The sequence below is a fragment of the Monodelphis domestica genome, chromosome 4 (assembly GCF_027887165.1).
Source record: "Monodelphis domestica isolate mMonDom1 chromosome 4, mMonDom1.pri, whole genome shotgun sequence".
Taxonomy (NCBI): Eukaryota; Metazoa; Chordata; class Mammalia; order Didelphimorphia; family Didelphidae; genus Monodelphis; species Monodelphis domestica.
The window spans coordinates 234,373,702-234,395,389 of NC_077230.1; the positions used below are offsets into that span (position 1 = coordinate 234,373,702).

The following is a 21,688-nucleotide window of genomic DNA, read 5'->3' on the forward strand; positions in this document are numbered from 1 at the left end:
ACCATGCTGTTGACTACTTGCTTCTACTGTGTCCTTTTCACTGGCTACTGTTCTTGGAAGCTATGGGATATAGTGGCTAGTGTTGGAGATGAATTCAAATCCTACTCAAAAACTTAAGAGCTGTACAATCCTGGTAACACATTTAATCACTCTCAGCCTCAGTTTACTCATCTGTAAAATGATACTAATAACACCTACCTCCCAGAGTTGTTTTAAGGATAAAATAATATTTGTAAAGAATTTTGTAAAACTTAAAGGGCTATATAAATGCTACTTATTACCCCTTAACATGTGTTCTTCAAGGGTCCAGTCTTGGCTCTCTTCTCATCTGTCTACACTAAAAAAACTTCTTTAATTAATTAAGAATATATCCCCATGATTACAAGATTCATGCTTTTTCCCTCCCCCTTCCCCCAGCCAATAAGCAATTCCACTGGGTTTTACATGTATCATTGTTCAAAACCTATTTCTATATTATTACTATTTGCAATAGATGTCTACATTTTTTCCACTGGCAATCTCATTCCTTCCAGGACTCCAACTATGTTATAGTCATCCATGCTGCTGATTTTTAAAAAATTCATTTAGAAAATTGTGAATTTAGACACCAAATAAAATGGGTATATAGAATAGAAATGAGTATAGTAGAATAGAAAAGAGGACTGAATGAAATGAGATCTCTGTTATGCATAACTTACTTTTACGATAAAATAAATTGAGTATGTTCCTTTTAAAGCTGTCTTGTGATTTTTTTTTCTTCTGGTTTGCCTATTGTTTTTTCCTGTGAATTTAAAATGCTGCAGTGACTCTCTTTTTCTTTCTTGGTGGTCTACCCTATCCCCGGCTTCTCTTCTGCCATTTCCCAAGTTGGAAAAAAGAAAAGAAAAACAAAGCCTATGTACAAAGCAAATTTGCATAGTCAATCAAAACAAATACCATGTCCAAAAAAGTATGTCTTTTTCTGCAACTTGAGTTTATCACCTCTGTCTGGAAATGGATAGCTTGCTTTATCATTTGTCCCCCAGAATTTTGGTTGATCATACCATTGAATAGTCTTTTTAAGTCTTTCAAAATTTCTTTTCTTCATAATATTATGTACATTGTTCTCCAGGTTTTGCTCATTTTACTCTGCATTCGTTCACAAGACTTCTCAGGTTTTTCTTAAACTATTTCTTTTATCATTTCTTATGACACAACAATATTTTATTCTAGTTCTATACCATAATTTGTTTAGCCATTGTTCAATTGATGGACACCCCCTAGTTTCCACTTCTTTGCCATTACCAAAAGAGCTACTATAAGTATTTTTGTATTTATGGGTCCTTTCCCCTTTCCTTTGAGCTCTTTGGTGTATAGGCCTACTAGTGGTATTGCTGGGTCAAAGGGTGTATGTATTTTAATGAGTTTGGCGGGCATAGTATCAAGATGCTTTCCAGAAGAGGTCTATATGCCACTTCAGCAGCATATGCACTAAAACTGGAAGGATACAGTGAAGATTGGCAGGGCCCCTGCTCCAGGATGATACAAATTGGTGAATCATTCCTTACTGAAGAAAAAGAGGATCTAGATTAATTCTCAGCTTCACCAATAGCATATTTAGTGTGTTGGCTTTCCCACAACACTTTCAACAATTGTCATGGGTTGTGACCATATCTCCAATTATATTGATTTGGAGGAGTTTTAGTTATGGTTGTTAATAGCTTAGTTTTCGGGTCACATGCTTTGACCATTTGTCTATTTTAGTTTTCGGGTCACATGCTTTGACCATTTGTCTATTGTGGAATAGCTCATTCATATAAATCTTAATCATTTCTTTATATATATATATATATACATATATATATATATATGTATATTCAACATAAACACTCAGATGCCCCACCCCTCAAACTTCCCCCGGCAGAACAACTTTAATTTTGAAAATTGCTCCTTCATTCAAGATAAAAAAATGATAATCACCCCTAGAAAGAGCTAAGCGAAGCATATTGTTTGCCTTCTTAATGCGTGGGGGAGGGGCTGGAGGGGCAGACATAATTTGGAACTTTAGAAAATGTTTAAAAAAAAAGATTAAAGAGGAAAAGAAAGAAATTTGCTCCTTTTATAGGTGCCGTGGCTATTTATTTATTTTATTATTACATATCTTTTAAACCCTTACCTTCCGTCTTGAAATCAATACTGTGTATTGGTTCCAAGGCAGAAGAGTAGTAAGGGCTAGGCAATGGGGGTTAAGTGTCTTGCCCAGGGTCACACAGCTGGGAAGTGTCTGAGATTGAATTTGAACCTAGGACCTCCCATTTCTAGGCTTGGCTCTCAATCCACTGAGCAACCCAGCTGCCCCCGTCGTGGTTGTTTATGACTTTACTATTTACTTAAACCTCACCCAGGTTTTCATGGGAGAAATTCCTTCTTTAATCTCATAGTCACTCCTTGGTCTCGTCTCTCCGATTTAATTTTCTCTACAAATCTCCCGTCAGCTTCCTCAGTTCTCTTCTTAGCCACCATATCTGTACCACCTCAATCCTCTATTCGTCCGCAACTACACTGGTTCTTTGCCGATTCGCAGGTTTTCCGGGGATGGGGAAGTGTCTGGGCCCCGCCCACAACCAGGAACCAATCATATGTTTCCCATGGCATCTTGCTCAGCGGCCCTAGAATTCTAACTCCACCTTAGGAAAGCTATCTAGACGTATTTCGCGTTTCAGGAAGTTTGTTCCTCACCCCTTGCCATTCCTTACTTCCGGTTCTCTTCTGCTTCCTCCGCTGCCATGGCGGCCGCCCCACCGCTCTCCAAGGCAGAATATTTGAAACGTTATTTGTCGGGGCCCGAGGCATCAGTTGATGCGGGCTCCGAGGCAAATCGTAAGCGCCGTAAAAAGCGGCCGAAGCCGACTGGTGCTGGAGGCAAAGGGTGAGCTAAGGATGTGTGTATAAATGTGGTATGTGATGTTGTGTACGGGTGGTGTATGTATGAGGTGTGTGTAGTATGTGGGGTGGTGTATTACCCTAGGCTCTAGCCTTATTCCTGCGTTTTCTGCTGTATTTCCTCCCCATCACACCTACAGTGCCAGCCACTGTGCTAATGGGGCACCGGGGATACAAATAACGAGATGAAAGGCAGTTTCTACTCTTAACGAGCTTACAGTCTAATAAGGGAAGATGTTGTGCAGCTATGCACAAACAAGATAAACTAAGGGTACATTGAGGGCAATCTTAAAGCGAAGGCACCAGAATTGAGAAAAATCTCCTTGCAATATGTGGAACTTTAGCTGAAATCTGAAGGAAACCAGGGGAGCCAGGAGGCATAGAGGGAGGGCTTTCCAGACACGGGATGGTTGGAGAAAATGCCAGGACCCCCTGGAGAAATGGAATATTCTATCTTAAAGCAACTTCGAGGAGGGCAGCATCACTGACTGGCAGAGTGTTCGGGCCGTTGTAAGGTGTACGAAGACTGGAAAGGGGAAAGAAGTCCAGCTCATGAAGGACTTTGAAAGCCACTGGATTTTATATTTTATCTTGGAGTTGATAGGAACCACTGAAATTTTTTTGGAGGTGGAGAGAGAGGGAGAGGGAGGGGGAGGGAGGAGAGAGAAGAGAGGGAGGGAGAGAGTGAGTGTGTGTAGGGATGAAAACTGTCAAATACTGTGCTAAGTGCTGGGGATACAAATAATAGGAAAGTCAGTCCCTACCCTCAAGGAGTTTACCTTCTAATGTAGGAAAACAAAAGGAATGTGAAAGGGTGGGGGTGGGGGGTAGGGTTGTCTCTAGAGAGTACCAGCAAGGAAATTGAAACCAAGTAGCTTTAGGAAGGTCACTTTGACAACTGAATGGAGGATGACCTGGAAGAGTTGTGGCAGGCAGACTTATTTCAATAGTTTAGGCACAAGATGGTGGCAGTGTCAGAGAGAAAAAGAGGCATATTTTTAGAGAGGTTTATGAAAGTAGAAACAACAGCAGGACTTCGTAATAGATTGGATGGAGGCAGTGAGAAAGAATGAAGAGTTGAAAACTACACTTTGAGCCTGGGTGAATGAGAGAATGGTGGTGCCATATCTATTCCCTCTCTGTTGATTATGATTTATCTCAGCCACTAAATTTGCCTCCCTGTCTCCTCCTTGGTACTTCCTCACTGACCTGAGCTCTGGGTACATCTCTTCTCTCTCATTTCTTCTCTGTGCCTGGAGATTGAGCTGGGAGTCTCCTACCTGAAGTTTGGAGTGAGATTCTTCAGAGCAGAAGTGAAGGGGCAAACAGGGAGAAGGGTGTCAAGGAAGTCAATGAAAGATAGGTGAGTAGCATTTGTCTCAGAAGTAGGATTTTAGGTTGGGGGCCCATGTAGGCTTTAAGGTAAGAGATAGCCAGCTGGTTGTGTTGAGATTTCTGTTCCATCCTGTTGCCAGGCTCTTTCAAAGTAACTTTCATCTTTTCCTAAATTCTTCAGTCTAAGAGATGATTACTTTGTAGGGAAAGAGCATATGAAATGGTTCTATTTTGTCTCCTCTTGCCTCTGATTTTTATCTAAACTACTCTGGGTTGCCCATAGTGTTATTGGCACTTATTTTGGAAAAAACCCTCTGACTACTTCTCTTTTCTCTAGGATGCGAATTGTGGATGATGATGTGAGTTGGGCAAATATTTCTACTAAGTCAGAAAAAGAAGAAGAAGAAGAAGAAGAAGAAGGAGATTTACCTGTGGTAAGTTGAGGAATAATTAAGGCTTAGGACCTTGTGTTGCCCCAAGCAGGTTCTTTTTATTTGGTTGTAAGAGTTTAGAATCTAGAGCTAGATGGGACTTTGGAAATTATCTAGTCTATCCTCATTTAATAGTTGAGACAATTTAGATTCAGAAAAATCGATCAAGATCAGGGATTAAGGAGCCCAGAGTACTCTGTGTGTGAATGGAGGAAGGTGGAAGCAGAGAAGAAATTGTGCTTTGCTTAGAACTATTTCAATATAGTAATTAATAATTGTGATACACTAATTTCATTGTTTATAAAGCATCATCTAATAATGAGGGAGCAATCACAAAGTAGTGACTTAATCAGGATTGCCCAGTATGTATTTTGCCCAACCAAAACTGTATTTAGTATTAGTCTGAGCCATGCTTGTAATTCTTGACTGAAAAATATAAGAAAACATGCACGATTGAACTCTAAAGAAACTTTTGTTCTCTACTACTTCATAGTTTGGTGCCTCTATTCATACATTCATTCAGCAAGCATTTATTAAATGCCTGTTGTGTGCCAGCTGCCAAGGTAAGTGCTGGGGATACAAAGATAAAGAAACAGGCCCTTTCCTTCAGGAACTTAAAAATTATTATGGGGGAAGGGACAATGAATTGGGTTCAGAGCATGTTTGTGGATAACAAGCAGTATGAACACTTATCTAAGTAAATACAAAATAGCAAATAAAATAATTTCTAATGGCAATAACATTAGTATTTTTGAGGATTAGAGTAAGCCTCTTCTGAAAGGTGATACTTGAACTAAACCTTTCTCTGGATAAATTTCATTTTGTCAATGTACTTCCTAAATTGTGGCTCCTAAAACCAGACAGAATAATCCCCATAACCAGCCTTTTTATTTGATGACCTCATCAGTTCCTATAGGTTTCATGATCACTTCTATGTAGATGATGCCCAAGATCTTTATATCTAGCCCATATCTTGCTCCTGAGGTCTAATTCTTATTGATGGGGAAAAAACCAACTGCTTACTTTATATTTTGAAATGATTATGTTGGGATTATAGGATCATCTATCTAGAGTTTGAAGGGTCCTCATAAACTAACCCATTCATTTTACTGATAAGGAAAGGGAAATTAAGTGATTTTTTTTTCCTCCAAGATGAAGCAGGTAGTATGTGATGGAGGTGGAATTTGAGCCCATCCTTCTTCCAAACTTCTTTGTTCCTGTTGATTGTTTTATCTTTCTACCAGGCACCCAGGTTCACAATTTTGGTATCGTCTATCACTATGCTCATTCAAACCACATATCAGTTGCCATATCTCATCATTTCTGCCTCCATAGCATCTCTTGTATATAGCCTTCTTTTCTCCATTCACACAGCCATTTCCATATTTCAGGAGCCATCTCGGCTAGACTACTGATTGATCTCTCCATGCTAATCCACTCTCCTCACAGCTGTCCCAGTAATTTTCCTAAAGCATAGAGGTGACCATTGTAAAAGGGAATTCTTTGTTCTCTCTGAACTCTCTGTTCTCTCTTGTGAAAGGGAATCATTTATTCCTTTTGTCTATTTTGAGTTAACACTTTGGTTAACAATAACTTAAGTACCCCTACTTAGTACCTTACTAGATTGTGAAGACAGGATTAACTATCCTTTTGTGTAAAAATTAAATTAGTTTCTCTACTAAAAGTATTATTATATTTTTATGACATTTATTAACGATTATTAGAAATAAATGATACAAAATAATAAGCCACATGCCTAGGGCATGATTAGCCCATTCATAGCCTACTTACAACATGTTGCAATCTCTGAGTAGAGGAAGAGAGCTCTTGAGAGAGCCCTTTAAATAATAAATTGTGATCTCATCCAGGTGGAGACTCATGTGAGATTTTAGGGAATTCTGGGAAGTACCAAGGACTTCTGGGGATTGAAGTCTGGGGTTCAAATCTCCATTTTTACATCCCCCCCCTTTGATCATTATTGGGAAACCAGTTTCCCCAAAAGGATCATGAAAACATAATCAACTTAAAGATTACAATAATTTGAGGATAAGAGGAAAAAAAACAAAACCAATAATTGCTAGACGCATTGACAAAAAACCAGTTAGGGGGCAGTCCCCTTTGGCATGACAGTATAGATACAAATAAATGTTCAATCAACCACACTCAAAGTTCATTCTTGATCTTCTCGTGCAGCTTGTGTCTGGAGGCATCTTTATGGTGTCTTCTCCAAACAGTTCAGTTTCTGGATTCGGAGAGGTAGCATGTTTCTTAACCTAAAATTCTTCTCAAAAGGAATTTAAACTTTGCATTTTAAAATAATAATATTTTTACATTCCCCCCTTGGAGAGGGTGATTGAAAAACACAGGGGTCATTTAGGGATGCATGGCTGAGTTATGAGGTATATGAATCAATTGGCAAGAGAAATTAAAAAGACATCAGAAAAATCCAAATAAAAAAAGATAATTTCTGGATGAAAATATAGATTATCAAAGTCTTATGTGTAAAAATTCTAAGTAAAGGAAAAATAAATCTATAACATGTCCTTGAATCAGGGCCCAATTAAAATGATATAAGCAAGTAAGCATTTACCCAGTCAAGTAGCCAGGACTACAGAAAGTTGCCACACTAGAAAAGATAGAAAAAGGACTAGATCATAGGAGCCAGGTAGGAGCCAAGTTTGAGATACTCGTCTGTAAGTGTTTTCAGAGTGTGGATACAAGGAAGGTCTATGTCTTAACATATGTTAAGTGTCACTACCTTGAGTCTTCACACTAGGTTCAGGTCCTTTGTATGGCTTAGAATTTTCATCAATCCTTCCTGAATTGGTTTCTTCTTTTTTTTTTTTGACCTGTGTGCTCTCTTGGCACAATTCAGGTTTAGCTTTGTGCTTCTTTGGCCCCATGCAATGACTCTTTTTGTATTATCTTGTCCTGGAATCAGACAGAATCATTAAGCAAAGTCCTGTAATTTTTTTTTAAACAATTAGGGGCATCATTTTTATAGTCTCGAGCTAAAATAGAAAAAACAAATAATATATTGCACATGCAAGAAAAATATAATAATAAAAGAGTTTTAAATTAAAAAATATAGCTTATAATCATTGACACACTATGTCAGGTAAGAAAATATAGAATACAAGGCTTTCTCACCAAAAATGAGATCCATTTCCTCTTCATATCTCGCCATGATCCACTGTGAGCACAAGCAAATGAATTTCACAAGGTAACAGTGTTTTTGTTTTTGTTTTTTAAACCCTTACCTTCCATGTTGGAGTCAATACTGTGTATTGGCTCCAAGGCAGAAAAGTGGTAAGGGTTAGGCAGTGGTGATTAAGTGACTTGCCCAGGGTCACACAGCTGGGAAGTGTCTGAGGCCAGATTTGAACCTAGGACCTCCTGTCTCTAGGCCTAGCTCTCAATCCACTGAGCTATCCAGCTGCCCCCTCCCCCCTTTTTAATAAAGAACAGTAGTACAAATATGGAAATATCAATATCCCCAAAATTCTCAATAGCCCAATTAATTACAATAGCAAACAAATCTACTATCATATTTCACATGAGTTGCTGTATGGCATTTTAAAAGAAAATGAATACTTGTCACAAGTTTTTACAGACATAGTAAATCTTTCAACCTTGGTAAACATATCTAAACAAAGTAAAAATTATTTGGGTCTAGAACATCATCAAGAAATCTAGATATCATTACCAAAAAAAGTGGCAGAGGAGTCTAGGAAAAACCCAAACCCCTGTACTGTTGATGTTGGGTAAAGTGAGCTGAAGAGTTATAAATGAGAGATGCTCCTCTTTTGAGAGTCATCCAGAGGGGTACAATGCCCTGGGATTAACTTCCCAGCTACTTTGGTATGAGACTGTGATGTCCCATCCATTCACATTATTATAAATGTGGGAGGTGGGGATTAAAATTGAATTTCACTTTAGCTACAAAATGGACCTTACCTCCTCTTAGGGGCAGGCAAAATGACCAGAGTTCTTGGGGAAAAAAAATAAAAATCATGTCTAAAAGACCCCTTAAAATCAATTTGAGATATTTAGCTCATTAAATTTTCCAACGGTTGTTATACAATTGTAACCAGTTTTTATGAAGTGTATCTATCCTCTATGTGACAATTTATAAATTCAAAACAGAAAAAGGCCTGTTTTTATATAGGCTCATTCATTAATATTTGTTCAGTATAGTTATAGGGGAAAAACAACAGAATTTAACAGTAGTTAAAACCCAGTACATTAAAATGATTCAGTGTAATAGAATAGTATTGAATGCATTAATATATGAACTTAAAACCAACAAAATTAAATCTTAAAACAATAAGTAAAATGCAATAAAATACAGAGATTTTTAATAAAACATTGGAGTCTGAAATGCCTTAAAAATGTAACCTCCAGTCTCTTTAAAGTTCATTGGGTTGTTTTTTTTTTTTAATTATCCATTTAGATGCCTATTGTCAGAAGGCAGAAGATTGGTAAGGGGTAGGAAATGAGGGTCAAGTGACCCGCCCAGGGCCATACAGCTAGGAAGTGTCTGAGGCCAGATTAGAATCCAGGACCTCCTGCCTCCAGGCCTGGCTCTCAATCCATTGAACCACTGAGCTTCCCCCCATAGTAAGGGTGGATTTTAGGAATCCCAAATTTGACTAAAGAGTTGCAGGGAGCTGAATTTCCCCCCCTGAATCTCAGGTGAGATAAATAAAAGCATCAGTGCACTCAAAAGATATCCTCTTAAATAAGCCAAGCTTGTAACTTCCTGTTTGGAAAAGTCTTTTCTTTCTCTTCGTTCTCCCCTTCCCCATCCCCTGCCCCCAGTCGACATGGAGGCTAATTGTAGCCTAAAGAAAGAATACCCCCGTTTTTACCAGTTGGTTTGTGGTACTGAAGAAATTGGGGCAGCTACCAGCAGTGATCTGTGTTGGAGGCCAGAGTTGCTGGGGCCGGGCCAGGGCTGGGCCAGGTGAGCTATCTTGGTCAAGAAGGTGCGCAATCAGGGATAGCAGGAAGCAAGAGCAGGCAGCAGGTACGAGCTGATCAAGAGGCTTTTCTGAAAATCCTTGGAGAAATGTGGCTTAAAAAAAAAAATCTAGGCAGTAGCTATTAAAAGCTGAACTTAGTCACAGTAGAGAAAAGATTTAGGAAAGTTAAGAAGATTGAGGGTATTTCCACAACCCACGTGGGTCAGCCAAACTGTAAAAATTAAATTAGTTTCTTTACTAAAAGTATATTTTTATGAGGTTTATTAACGATTGTTAGAAAGCAAGGATACAAAATAATAAGCCACGTGGGGCACGATTAGCCCATTCACAGCCTACTTACAACGTGTTGCAATTTCTGAGTAGAGGAAGAGAGCTCTTGAGAGGCAGAGAGTCCTTTAAATAATAAATTGTGATCTCATCCAGGTGGAGACTCATGTGAGATCATAGGGAATTCTGGGAAGTACCAACGACTTCTGGGGACTGAAGTCTGGGGTTCAAATCTCCATTTTTACATTTATCTACTTTTGAATTGAATCAACAAAAGCTTGAACATCAGACTTATCACTAGGTAGAGGAGCTTTTCACCCTTTCAACTCAGTCAACCAGGAAATGAGAATTCACACCTCAGTCAGCCAGGAATCTGTGAACTCTTTTGATGAGTAGTTACCTCTCCAGAAGGTGAGAAGTGGTTCTCAGAAACATTGCCCCTGGGCAGTCCTGGGCAGTTTGGAAGCTGTGATTGTCCCTTGTAAAAAGGGGAAGGGACGAGAAACCACTATAAAAGACTCAAAATTTCTGGGGCTAAAAATGTTGATTCCAAGAAGGTAGTCAGCTTGATGAAAGAGTTGGACTTCAAGAAGAATGGCGGCTCAAGGAAGAAAGTCAACCTCAAGAGTCACCTTCAGCTTGAGTCATCATCTTGACCTAACTCTTGGAGGGAACTTGGTGAGTGGATAGCTGGCTTTCCATTCCTTCCTGTCTTTTGGAGAGAATTTAATTCTGGTTGAAGGTCAACAAGTCCTGGCAGAGTTGAGCACCAGAGCAATTACAGCATTATATAGTTAGATAGACTAATATTTTCTCTACCTTTTGTGTTTCTCTGCTTTCACTCTTTCCACCTCTTTTGTAAATAAAAGCTATTAAAGTCATTTTGACTCTGAGTAATATTACTTTGAATTGGCAACCACAATTATTGTTTATAATCTTCATATATTTTAGTCGAACCATTAAAATTTAATTCTTACACCATGCCATTTCCAGTAAGATCCAGTGGCTCCCTGTTTCTAGAATAAAATAGAAACTTTTCTGACATTTAGTGTTCTTCACAACTTAGCCCCATCCTATCTTTCCATTTTTCTTATACATTATTTTCCTTTATGCACTCTGTAGAACAGACAAAGTGGCCTTCTTGCTCTATCTCCCAGATCACTTTGCCTTTGTGTGGGTTATACTCTCCACCTGGAACATACTCCCTTCCCACCTCTATCTCTTGGAATCCCTGGTTTTCTTCATGATTTAGCTCAAGATCTTCTTCTGCATAGTTCTTCCTTGCTATCCCTTCCCCTAAACTCTGTCTCAACTGTACTAAATCTTTCTCCCTGAGGTTACCATTTCTATTTTATATATACATGTCTAGGTAACGTGCATGCTGTTGCTCTTATGAGATCCTTGAGGGTAGGGAATGTTTTGCTGTTGACTATCTTCATAAGCTAGCACAGGACTGGTTGACACATATTAATTGTTGTAAGGATAATTTTAGGGTTGTGACTTAAATCTAAATTAGTTTTGGTCCCCAGAGAAAATCCCAAATAAAATACCCAAGTCAGTTGGATATTTATCGTGATTTTAATTAATATAGAGGGAAGGAATTAAGGAGAACAGGGAGGAGGGTATAGGATTTCTCCCGCCTGGACTGTGCCAGGGGAAGTTAAAAGAGAGGCTTTCTAAGAAGATAATGTTTGGAAGGTAAAGGAGAAAGGAATCAGCCAAGAGAGCTCAGTTAAGATGCCTCACCTGAACTAGGCTACTCAGCTTCTCCCAGGATAGTATCAAAGAAAACTCACCGCCAAACCAGTCAATAGCTTCCACCACGCCAAGATGCCGAAACCCCCACACACTGCCAGCCAGAGCCACCTCTCTGCGGAAAAAAAAAGCGAGAGAGGAAGTGATGCGAAATATATAGACCGTTTTTACATCATTTTCCTGCATCTAACATGTATCAATGGTAGCTTAAGCTTGACTTAGGACAGCCCAGAGGTCTGTCAGTTGTTTCTGATTTGTCATTTGCTAGCACATGTCTATCATAGGCCATCCTCCTAAATACTTAATCCTTAAGTATGGGTGTAGACATTCCTGTTTTTGTTAGACTAAGTAGGGTGGGGTAATCTAAAGTTCACATTGTTTAGTAATGTTTGATTGATTTGGTCTGATTGGGATAGAGTATGGTGAGGCTATTATGTTTTGTATACTATGCCTCTCTTTTAATTTTTTTTTTAACCTTTACCTTCTATCTTAGAACTGATATGAAGTCTTAATTCTAAGGTAAAAAGAATGGTAAAGGTTAGGCAATTGGGGTTAAGTAAGTAACATGCATATGGTCACACAGCTAGAAAGTATCAGAGGTCATATTTGAATCCAGGATCTCCCATTTCTAGGCCTGACTATCTACTGAACTCTACTTAGCTGCTCCTATGTTTCACTTAATGTAGCTTGGTATTGTTTTGATATTTTTGGTTGCCATGGAACATTTTTTACATACTTGAGCTTCTTATCCTCTAAAACCTTTAATTTTTTTTCATAGGAAATTTTATCTCTTTATATGTATCTCCTTTCTGTATTTGGTGCAGTTGACTTTTTTGAACCCAAATGTTAGGTATTAACATTTATCTCTGTTGCATTTAATCTTATATTCAATTGTTCTAGCCTGTGGAGATCCTTTTTAACTTCTACTTTGTCATTGAATATATTACCTATCTCTTCCAACTTTAATCATTACAAATAATAATAAACATAAAGTGCTTTAAACTTTGCAAAGTGCTTTACATCTCTTTTGTTTCTCACAACAATCTTGTGCGGTAGGAGCTATTATTCCCATTTTAAAGATGAGGAAACTCAAACTGAGAATGGTTAACTGACTTGCCCAGGGTCACACAGTCATTAAGTGTGTGAGGCAGGTTTTGAATTCAAGTTTTACTGTCTCTAAGTTCATTGCTCTGGCCAGTATACCACCTGAAGATTAGATAAGCATGCAGTAATCTATGTCTTTATCCAAGATGTTGATTAAAAAAAAATTGTGCAGATTTGGGAAAGACTCCTCAGCAAGGAGTCATCTAATTCTTTTGCTTGAAGACTTCTACTGAATGAGAATCCATTACTTCCTGAAGCAGCCCATTCCATTTTGGGGTAACTGAAATCATTAACAATTTTTTCTTTACATTGAGATGAAATCTATTTTTTTAATAATTTCCATTCACTGTTCTTAGTAATGTCTATTGGAGCCTAGCAGGATAAATCTAGTCCCTCTTCCCCATGGTAACCCTTTGAGTATTTGAAAACAGCAATCATCCTTTAAAGGAAGCAACAATTTTTTACTTGAACTAGAGGGATGTGAAACATCTGTTCTGCTTTCTTTAAGTGCTGTTTGACTGCTTTTTATGTATAAATTGTATTCTTAGCTTTTCTTTTGTCTTGAATTAGCCCCTTATAAAGTAAAATGATAAGGGATCAGTGGATTGAGTGCTGGACTTTGAGATAAGGAGGTTTGGGTTTAATATCCTTCCTTTGGTACTTGCCAGTTTTGTGACCCAGGAGCATGTCAATTAACCTTTCTTAGCTTTAGTTTGCTCATCTGAAAAAATGGGGTTAATAATACTTATAGTATTAAGTGCTGGTCTGACAAGTCACCCCTGCCCCAGTAAACTCTAAGTATCAAATACCAAATACTCTTAGCACTCAAAGCCTTTTGTTACCTTGTTCCCTCCTGTCTTTCTTTTTATACTGTACTCCCTGGTACATATTCTTTGATCTCTTGATGCTAACTAGACTCTTGACTATTCCATGAACAAGATTCTATCTCCCAACTTTAGGTATTTTTTTCTGGCTGTCTCCCATGCCTGGAACACATTTTCTTCCTTAGCTCTTGACTGTTGATCTCCCCGGCTTTATTTCAGTCCCAAGTAAAACCCCATCTTCTACAGGAGGCCTTCCCCAATCCTTAATTCAAGTGTCTTTCCTCTGTTAATTATTCTTTTTATTCTGCATATACTTTGCATGTTGTTTGCCTCATTAGATTGTGAGCTCCTTGAGGGCAAGGACCATCTTTTGCCTCTTTTTGTATCTCCAGTGCCTTAGCACAGTACTTGACATATAGTAGGTACTTAATAGATGTTTATTGAACTGTTCAGCTAATTAATCCTTACAACTAAATTGTAGTACCTACTTCATAGAGCTGTTTCGAGGATCAAATACGATAACATGTAAAATATTATTCAAACCTTAGAGCATTATTTAAATGTCAAGTGGTCATAAATATGGAATTGGCCTCAGTATGATTTAGTCAAGAGAGCCTTGGAATGGGAATTAGGGCAAGATTCTGTACCTGTTATTAAGTTTGATGTGTGATCTTAGAAGAGCTGCTTAGCCCATCAGGGTCTCATATTTCCCATAAATCATTAGTGTGGAATTATGTCAGAGTCAGGATTGAACTCCCTTGCTCTGATTTCCCAATCTAGTGCTTCTTCAGCTTTACTGCACTGCCTTTCCAATGTGGTTGTAAGCCATCAGATGTGGCTAACATTAAAGTAATAGACATGTCTACTGTAGCATGTTCTCCTTGCCTTCTCTATATCCCTCAAGAATCACAGAATTAAAAAAAAAATTTTTTTCCCATGGTTACATGATTCATTTTCTCTCCCTCCACTCTTCCTCTTCCCAGAGGTGACAAGCAATTGCACTGGGTTATACATGTGTTATCATTTGATACCTATTTCCATATTATTCATTTTTGTAATAGAATAATATTTTAAAAGCAAAACCCCAAATCCTAAACACATACAAACAAGTGATAAATCATATGCTTTTCTTCTGCATTTCTTTTTAAAAAAATTTTAAAGCCTTACCTTCTGTCTTGGAATCAATACTGTGTTGGTTCCAAGGCAGAAGAGTGGTAAGGGCTAGGCCTGTGATAGTGAACCTATGACACATATGTCAGCACTGACATGTGTAGCCATTTTCAATGACACATGGCCTCATGTGGGCTCAGTGCACCTTGGAGTTCGGGAGCCACCGCTCCCGCCATGGCCATGCCCCAGCCTGGGGGGAGGGTTGTTCTATGTGCTGGTGGCGGGGGAGGTGGTGAGAGGCAAGTGGCAAGTGGCAGGCAGCACAGAGATGCATGTGGGTGGAAGGAGCTCATAGGCAGTTAAATAATATCAAAACCAACAAAAGAAACAGATTGACAGATGAAGTTAGTAGTGCTTACTTGGGCTTGAAGTGTACAAAATACCAACCTTCAATTGAAGATTTAGCCAATGAAATTCAGCAACAAAAAAGTCACTAATAGGCAGGTTAAAGAATTCCCCCTCCCTTCACTTATCTTAGTTCACAGCACCCCACACAAGTTAAATAATATCAAGACCAACAAAAGAAACCGACTGACAGATGAACGAAGAAGTCACTAAGCAGGTAAGTTAAATAATTAGTTTTTGGTTTATTAAATAGTTATATATTACAGTTATACATTTTTGTTATTTAAACTATAAAAATTGTGAAATTACGATTTTTTTCTCAAAGTGGCACACCACCCGAGTTATGCTTGTTTTTTTTGGCAAATTTTGACCCACTAAGCTCAAAAGATTGCCCATCACTGGCCTAGGCAATGGGGGTCAAATGACTTGCACAGGGTCACTCAGCTAGGAAGTGTCTGAGGCCAGATTTGAACCTATGATCTCCTGACTCTCAATCCACTGAGCCACCCAGCTGCTACCTCTTGTGCATTTCTACTCCTACTGTTCTTTCTCTTGATATGGAAGACATTCTTTCTCATAAATTCCCCAGGGTTATCCTGGATCATGGCATTGCTTTTAGTAGCAAAATCAATTACATTTGATCGTTTCACAATGTTTCAGTCTTTGTGTACAATGTTCTCCTGGTTCTGCTCATTTTGCTCTGCATCAGTTCATGGAGGTCTTTCTAGTTCATATAGAAATCAAGCATTTTATCATTTCTTATAGCACATCATATACCACAACTTGTTCAGCCATTCCCCAATTCAGGGAAATACTCTAATTTTCCAATATTTTCTCTGTACAACCCTTTTTTATTATCTCTTTGGGGTACAAACCTAGTAGTGGTATTGTGGGATCAAAGGGGATGCAAGGAATCACAGAATCTTAAGAGTTGGAAAGTCCTAAGGGACTTTTAGGTCAAATCCTTCCTGGTCCATAATTCTTTCTGCATTATTCCCAGTATTCAGATTCCCATATGAATATTTTTTTTCTTTTGTGTACTTTTAAAATGTCTTATTAATGCCCTTTTCTCAGAGTTTTTTCATCTCTGTTGCTATCCAATAACTCACTAGAGCCCCACAGAGAGAAGCCTTCCTTTGTTATAAATAAGTATAGCCAAACAAAGTAATTCGACACATTGGCCAAATCTTATAATGTGTGTTTTATTCTGTAATTCTCACATATTACCTTTTTGCCAAGAGGTGGGTGACAATGCCTCATCATTATTCTTCTGAAGTGATAATTGGTCACTATATTGATTTGAGTTCTGTAGTTTTTAAAATTTTTTTTCCTTCATGTTGTGGCCTTATAAACTCTGATTTCTGTTCATTTCACTTTATATTATGTTCATACTAATCAAATCTCATGAGTTCATACTGTTTATTCATCATGTTCATCAATAGTATTCCATTATATTCAGTTGGTTTGCTCCCAAGTTGTTTCCAATACTTTGCTATAATAAACAAAGTGTTGCTGTAAATATTTTTGTCCTTTCTTTCTGCCATGTTTGGGAGAAACACCTAATAATGGCTTTGTTGGATTAAAAGGTATACTCAGAGACAGCTAGGTAGCTCAGTGGAGAGAAAGCCAGGTTTGGAGATGGGAGATCCTGGGTTCAAATCTGGCCTCAGGCACATCCTAGCTGTGTGACTCTGGGTAAGTCACTTAACCCCAGTTGCCTAGCCCTTACCACTCTTTTGCCTTGGAACTTAAATATTTAGTATCAATTCTAAGACAGAAGGTAAGGAATTTTTTTTTAAAAGTATGTTCAGCTTAATGACATTTGTATGTAATTCCAAATTACTTTTCAGAATAATTAGACTATTTCACAGCTGCATTGTTTGTTGTAGGTTTTTCTTCTTACAGTCTTAATTGTCAATTTCATTTTGTCAATCTTGTGGGAGTTCTATAGGCTATGCAAAGTTCAGAGTTTACCATTTTATGTTCATTGATTGTCCACTAAAACCTTAAACTTTTTCCTTTAAGATTTTCATCTTAAAGTAAGTTTTATTGATGCCTTTTGTTTTTGTATCATGGTCATTTCTTTTTTTTTTAATTGAAAATTTTTATTTAATTATATTTTTACATGGTTACATGGTTACATGATTCATGTTCTCCCCCCGGTAGCCAACACAATTTCACTGGGTTTTATGTGTGTTATGATTAAGACCAATTTCCATATTATTGATATTTGCACTAGGGTGATCACTTAGAGTCTACATCCCCAATCATATCCCCATCAAACCATGTGATCAAGCAGTTGTTTTTCTTTTGTGTTTCTACTCCCACAGTTCTTCCTCTGAATGTGGATAGCGTTCTTTCTCATAAGTCCCTCAGAATTGTCCTGGATCATTTCATTGCTGCTAGTAGAGAAGTCCATTATATTCGATTGTACCACAGTGTATCAGTCTCTCTGTATTATATTCTCCTCGTTCTGCTCTTTTCAGTCTGCATCAATTCCTGGAGGTTGTTCAGTTCACATGGAATTCCTCCAGTTCATTATTCCTTTGGGCACAATAGTATTCCTACCAACAGATACCACAGTTTGTTCAGCCATTCCCCAACCGAAGGGCATCCCTTCATTTTCCATTGTTTTTTGCCACCACAAAGAGTGTAACTATGAATATTTTTGTACAAGTCTTTTTCCCTGTGATCTCTTTGGGGTATAAACCCAGCAGTGGTATGGCTGGATCAAAGGGCAGGCACTCTTTTAAAGTCCTTTGGGCATAGTTCCAAATTGCCCTCCAGAATGGTTGGATCAATTCACAACTCTACCAGCAATGCATTAATGTCCCAATTTTGTCATATCCCCTCCAACATTCATTACTTTACTTTGCTGTCATGTTAGCTAATCTGCTAGGTGTGAGGTGATACCTCAGAATTGTTTTGACTTGAATCTCTCTAATCAAGAGGAATTTAGAACACTTTTTCATGTGCTTATTGATAGTTTTGATTTCTTTATCTGAAAATTGCCTATTCATGTCCCTTGCCATTTATCAATTGGGGAATGGCTTGATTTTTTTTTTGTTTTTACAATTTACTTAGCTCCTTATATATTTGAGTAATTAGACCTTTGTTAGAGTTTTTTGTTATAAAGATTTTTTTCCCAATTTGTTGCTTACCTTCTAATTTTCGATGCATTGGTTTTGTTTGCATAGAAACTTTTTAATTTAATGTAATCAAAATTATTTATTTTACATTTTGTAATTTTTTCTAACTCTTTCTTGGTTTTAAAATCTTTCCCAAAGATCTGACAAGTATACTATTCTGTATTCACCTAATTTACTTACAGTTTCCTTCTTTATATTCAAGTCATTCACCCATTCTGAATTTATCTTGGTGTAGGGTGTGAGATGTTGATATAAACCCAATCTCTCCCATGCTGTTTTCAAAATTTCCTAGAAGTTTTTGTCAAATAGTGGGTTTTTTTTTTTCCCCAAAAGCTGGGATCTTTGGGTTTATCATAGACTGTCTTGCTGAGGTCACTTACCCCAAGTCTATTTCACTGATCCTCCCTTCTGTCTCTTAGCCAGTACCATATTGTTTTGATGACCACAGTTTAAGATCTGGTTCTCCTAAGCCACCTTCCTTCACATTTTTTTTCATTATTTCCATTGATATTCTTGATCTTTTGTTCTTTCAAATGAACTTTGTTACAGTTTTTTTCTAATTCAGTAAAAAAGTTTCTTGGTAATTTGATGGGTGTGGCACTAAATAAATAACTTAGTTTGGGTAGGATGATCATTTTTATTATGTTAGCTCGTCCTACCCATGAGCAATTAATGTTTTTCCAATTGTTTAGATCTAGTTTTAATTGTGTAGAAAGTGTTTTGTAGTTGTGTTCATATAGTTCCTGTGTTTGTCTTTGCAGATAGATTCCTAAGTATTTTATATTGTCTAAGGTGATTTTAAATGGAATTTCTCTTTCTAATTCTTGCTGCTGAGATGTGTTGGAAATATATAGAAATGCTGATGACTTATGTGGGTTTATTTTGTATCCTGCAACTTTGTTAAAGTTGTTGATTATTTCCACTAGCTTTTTAATTGATTCTCTAGGATTCTTTAAGTAGACCATCATATCATCTGCAAAGAGTGATAGCTTGGTCTCCTCATTGCCTATTTTAATACCTTCAATTTTTTTTTCTTCTCTGATTGCTACTGCTAATGTTTCTAGTATAATGTTAAATAATAGAGGTGATAATGGACTTCCTTGTTTCACTCCTGATCTTATTGGAAATACTTCTAATTTATCCCCATTGCAGATATCATGGTCATTTCTGAATATAGCCTTATCCCTCTTTTTGGATTCTCCCTTGTAATGAAGTAAAATATTTAAGCTGAAAAACTAATGCAGTGACAGCATCTGACTGAAACATTCTGCCATAAGTTTTAAATCTTCCTTCCTCTTTTCCCATCTCTGATGAGAGGGTAGAGATATGTTTTATTATTTGTTCTTTCAACCAAAATTATAGTTACTCAGATTTTGGCTTTCTTTTATTGTAATTTACATTTCATTACTATTGATCATTGCATAGATTGATTTTCATTTATTTCATAGAAATTCACATAAATTTTGTACTTTTCTCTGAATTCCTCATACTCATCATTTCTTTTTGACAGTAATATTCTATTATGTTAACATGTCACAGTTTGTTCAGACATTTCTCAACCAATGTGGACTCACATTGATTCTAGTTTTGGTTACCACAGAAAATGCAACTATGTGGGGCAACAAGGTGGCTCATAGAATTGAGAGCTGGGCTTAAGATGGGAGGTCCTAGGTTCAAATCTGGCCTCAGACACTTCCTAGCTTTGTGACCCTGGGCAAATCACTTAACCCCCACTACCTAGCCTGTACCATTCTTCTGCCTTGGAACCAATACACAGTATTGATTCTAAGACGGAAGGTAAGGGTTTCAATTAAAAAATATATATATAACTATGGTTATTTTCATCTATAAACATATATAGCTATATTAGACCTTTCTTTCTCTCTTTGACTTCTTTTGTGGGACATCCAATAGTAAGATTATTGGGTCAAAGGATAGGGAAAGTAAGGCTTTACTAGTATAGTTTCAAATATTTTTCCAGAATGTGTGTGTGTTTTTTTACCACTCTTATCTACAGTATATTAATATCTTCTATAGACCCTATGACATTAATTTTTGCCCTCAAAAAATCTTTTTCATATGAACTTTTGTCTAATTATACCTTCCCCTCTCAATTACATTTATGTGATCTCTTTTTTAAACTCAAGTATATTTTTCGCTTATCTCTAGTAAATTTTATTTTATTTGGCTCATTTTTTAGCTTGCCAGGATTCTTTTGGATTCTGATTCTGTCATTCAACACATCAACTCTATTCCAGCTTTATGCCATCTGCAAGTTTGATAAGTTTGCCATCATGATAGAAATGTTGACTAGGATGCTTCATTAGAGGACCCTTTCTACCAAAGTTTGTATCAAAACAATAATGACCACGCTTTGGATATGATTATTCAACTAGCTCCAAATTCACTTAATTATTCCCATCTGGTCTAAATTTTTTCATGTCTTTTCCTTCCCTGGTGATTTTATGTGCTGTGTTTGTAATGAGTTACTTTCTTACTCTTTGCACTTAAGAAGATTGGTCATCATGATGACTCCTTATTACCATGAAGGATATATGCTGGGCAGGGTGTGAACTGCTTTCCTATATTTTATTCATTAGTGATAGTCAGGAGAGCATACTGGGCCATCATGCTGGGTAGAAAAGGAAAGACCAAAATATATTCATCTTTTAAACCATAAATAGATGATAGAGAACTTGACAGATTATTGTTAAAAAAGACTTGTGATGGAACAATTCTTTTTTGTACTTCATTAGGCAGTAGAGGGTCTGTTATTAAACCAGGGCAGTGACAAGTTGAGTATGAAAATAGGAGAAAATGTAAATCCTGAGGAAGATTATAGGTTTCTTTCTCAATACTATGTGTATTAGGGGTGGAGATGTTTCTTGCTTTAATTTTTCCAAATCATTTTTGGCTCTCCTAGGCCAATTAAGCCTGTGATATTTTTCCAGGTGGCTGAATTCATTGATGAACGCCCAGAAGAAGTGAAACAAATGGAAGCATTCCGGACCAGTAACAAGTGGAAGCTCTTAGGTGGTGAGTACCAAGTCACAGGAAAGCTCTAAAGGTCTAGACCTGTGATGGTGAACCTTTTAGAGACCAATGCCCAAACTGCAATGCTCATACCCCTTCCCTTACCCCATGCAGGGGAAGGAAGAAGCACTTCCATTGGGCTGCTGGGCATAGGGGCAGGTGATGGGAGAAATGTTTTTAGGCACATAGAGAGGGGGAGGAGGGTAGCCCCCTCTGGCATGCATGTCATAGGTTCACCAACACAGGTATAGACTACGTGAGAGAGAGCTTCATTCTTCTGGGAGGGAATGGATGGGATAAAGGTGTAATATCAAAAAGTTTATTTCTGTATGTCATTCTGGGAAACCCATGTGTAATTGCTTCTCAGG

General features: G+C 37.6%; 1 protein-coding gene and 1 non-coding gene across 5 annotated transcripts in view; both read left to right on the plus strand.

Annotated features, from left to right (window-relative positions):
- The first annotated feature begins 1,447 nt into the window (after nucleotides 1–1,447).
- Nucleotides 1,448–1,551, plus strand: LOC130454142 (U6 spliceosomal RNA). The gene has a single exon (XR_008911823.1). It is a non-coding gene; the product is annotated as a U6 spliceosomal RNA (small nuclear RNA).
- Nucleotides 1,552–2,720: 1,169 nt separating this feature from the next.
- Nucleotides 2,721–21,688, plus strand: part of BUD13 (BUD13 homolog) — a 31,244-nt gene continuing 12,276 nt past the window's right edge. The window contains exons 1-3 of one of the 4 annotated variants that reach the window (XM_007494745.2): nucleotides 2,721–2,908; nucleotides 4,595–4,691; nucleotides 21,239–21,323. In XM_007494745.2, coding sequence (XP_007494807.2) covers nucleotides 2,766–2,908; nucleotides 4,595–4,691; nucleotides 21,239–21,323 — 325 coding nt within the window. In that variant the 5' untranslated portion in view covers nucleotides 2,721–2,765. The other 3 variants (XM_056794359.1, XM_056794360.1, XM_056794361.1) reach the window with 3 other exon arrangements.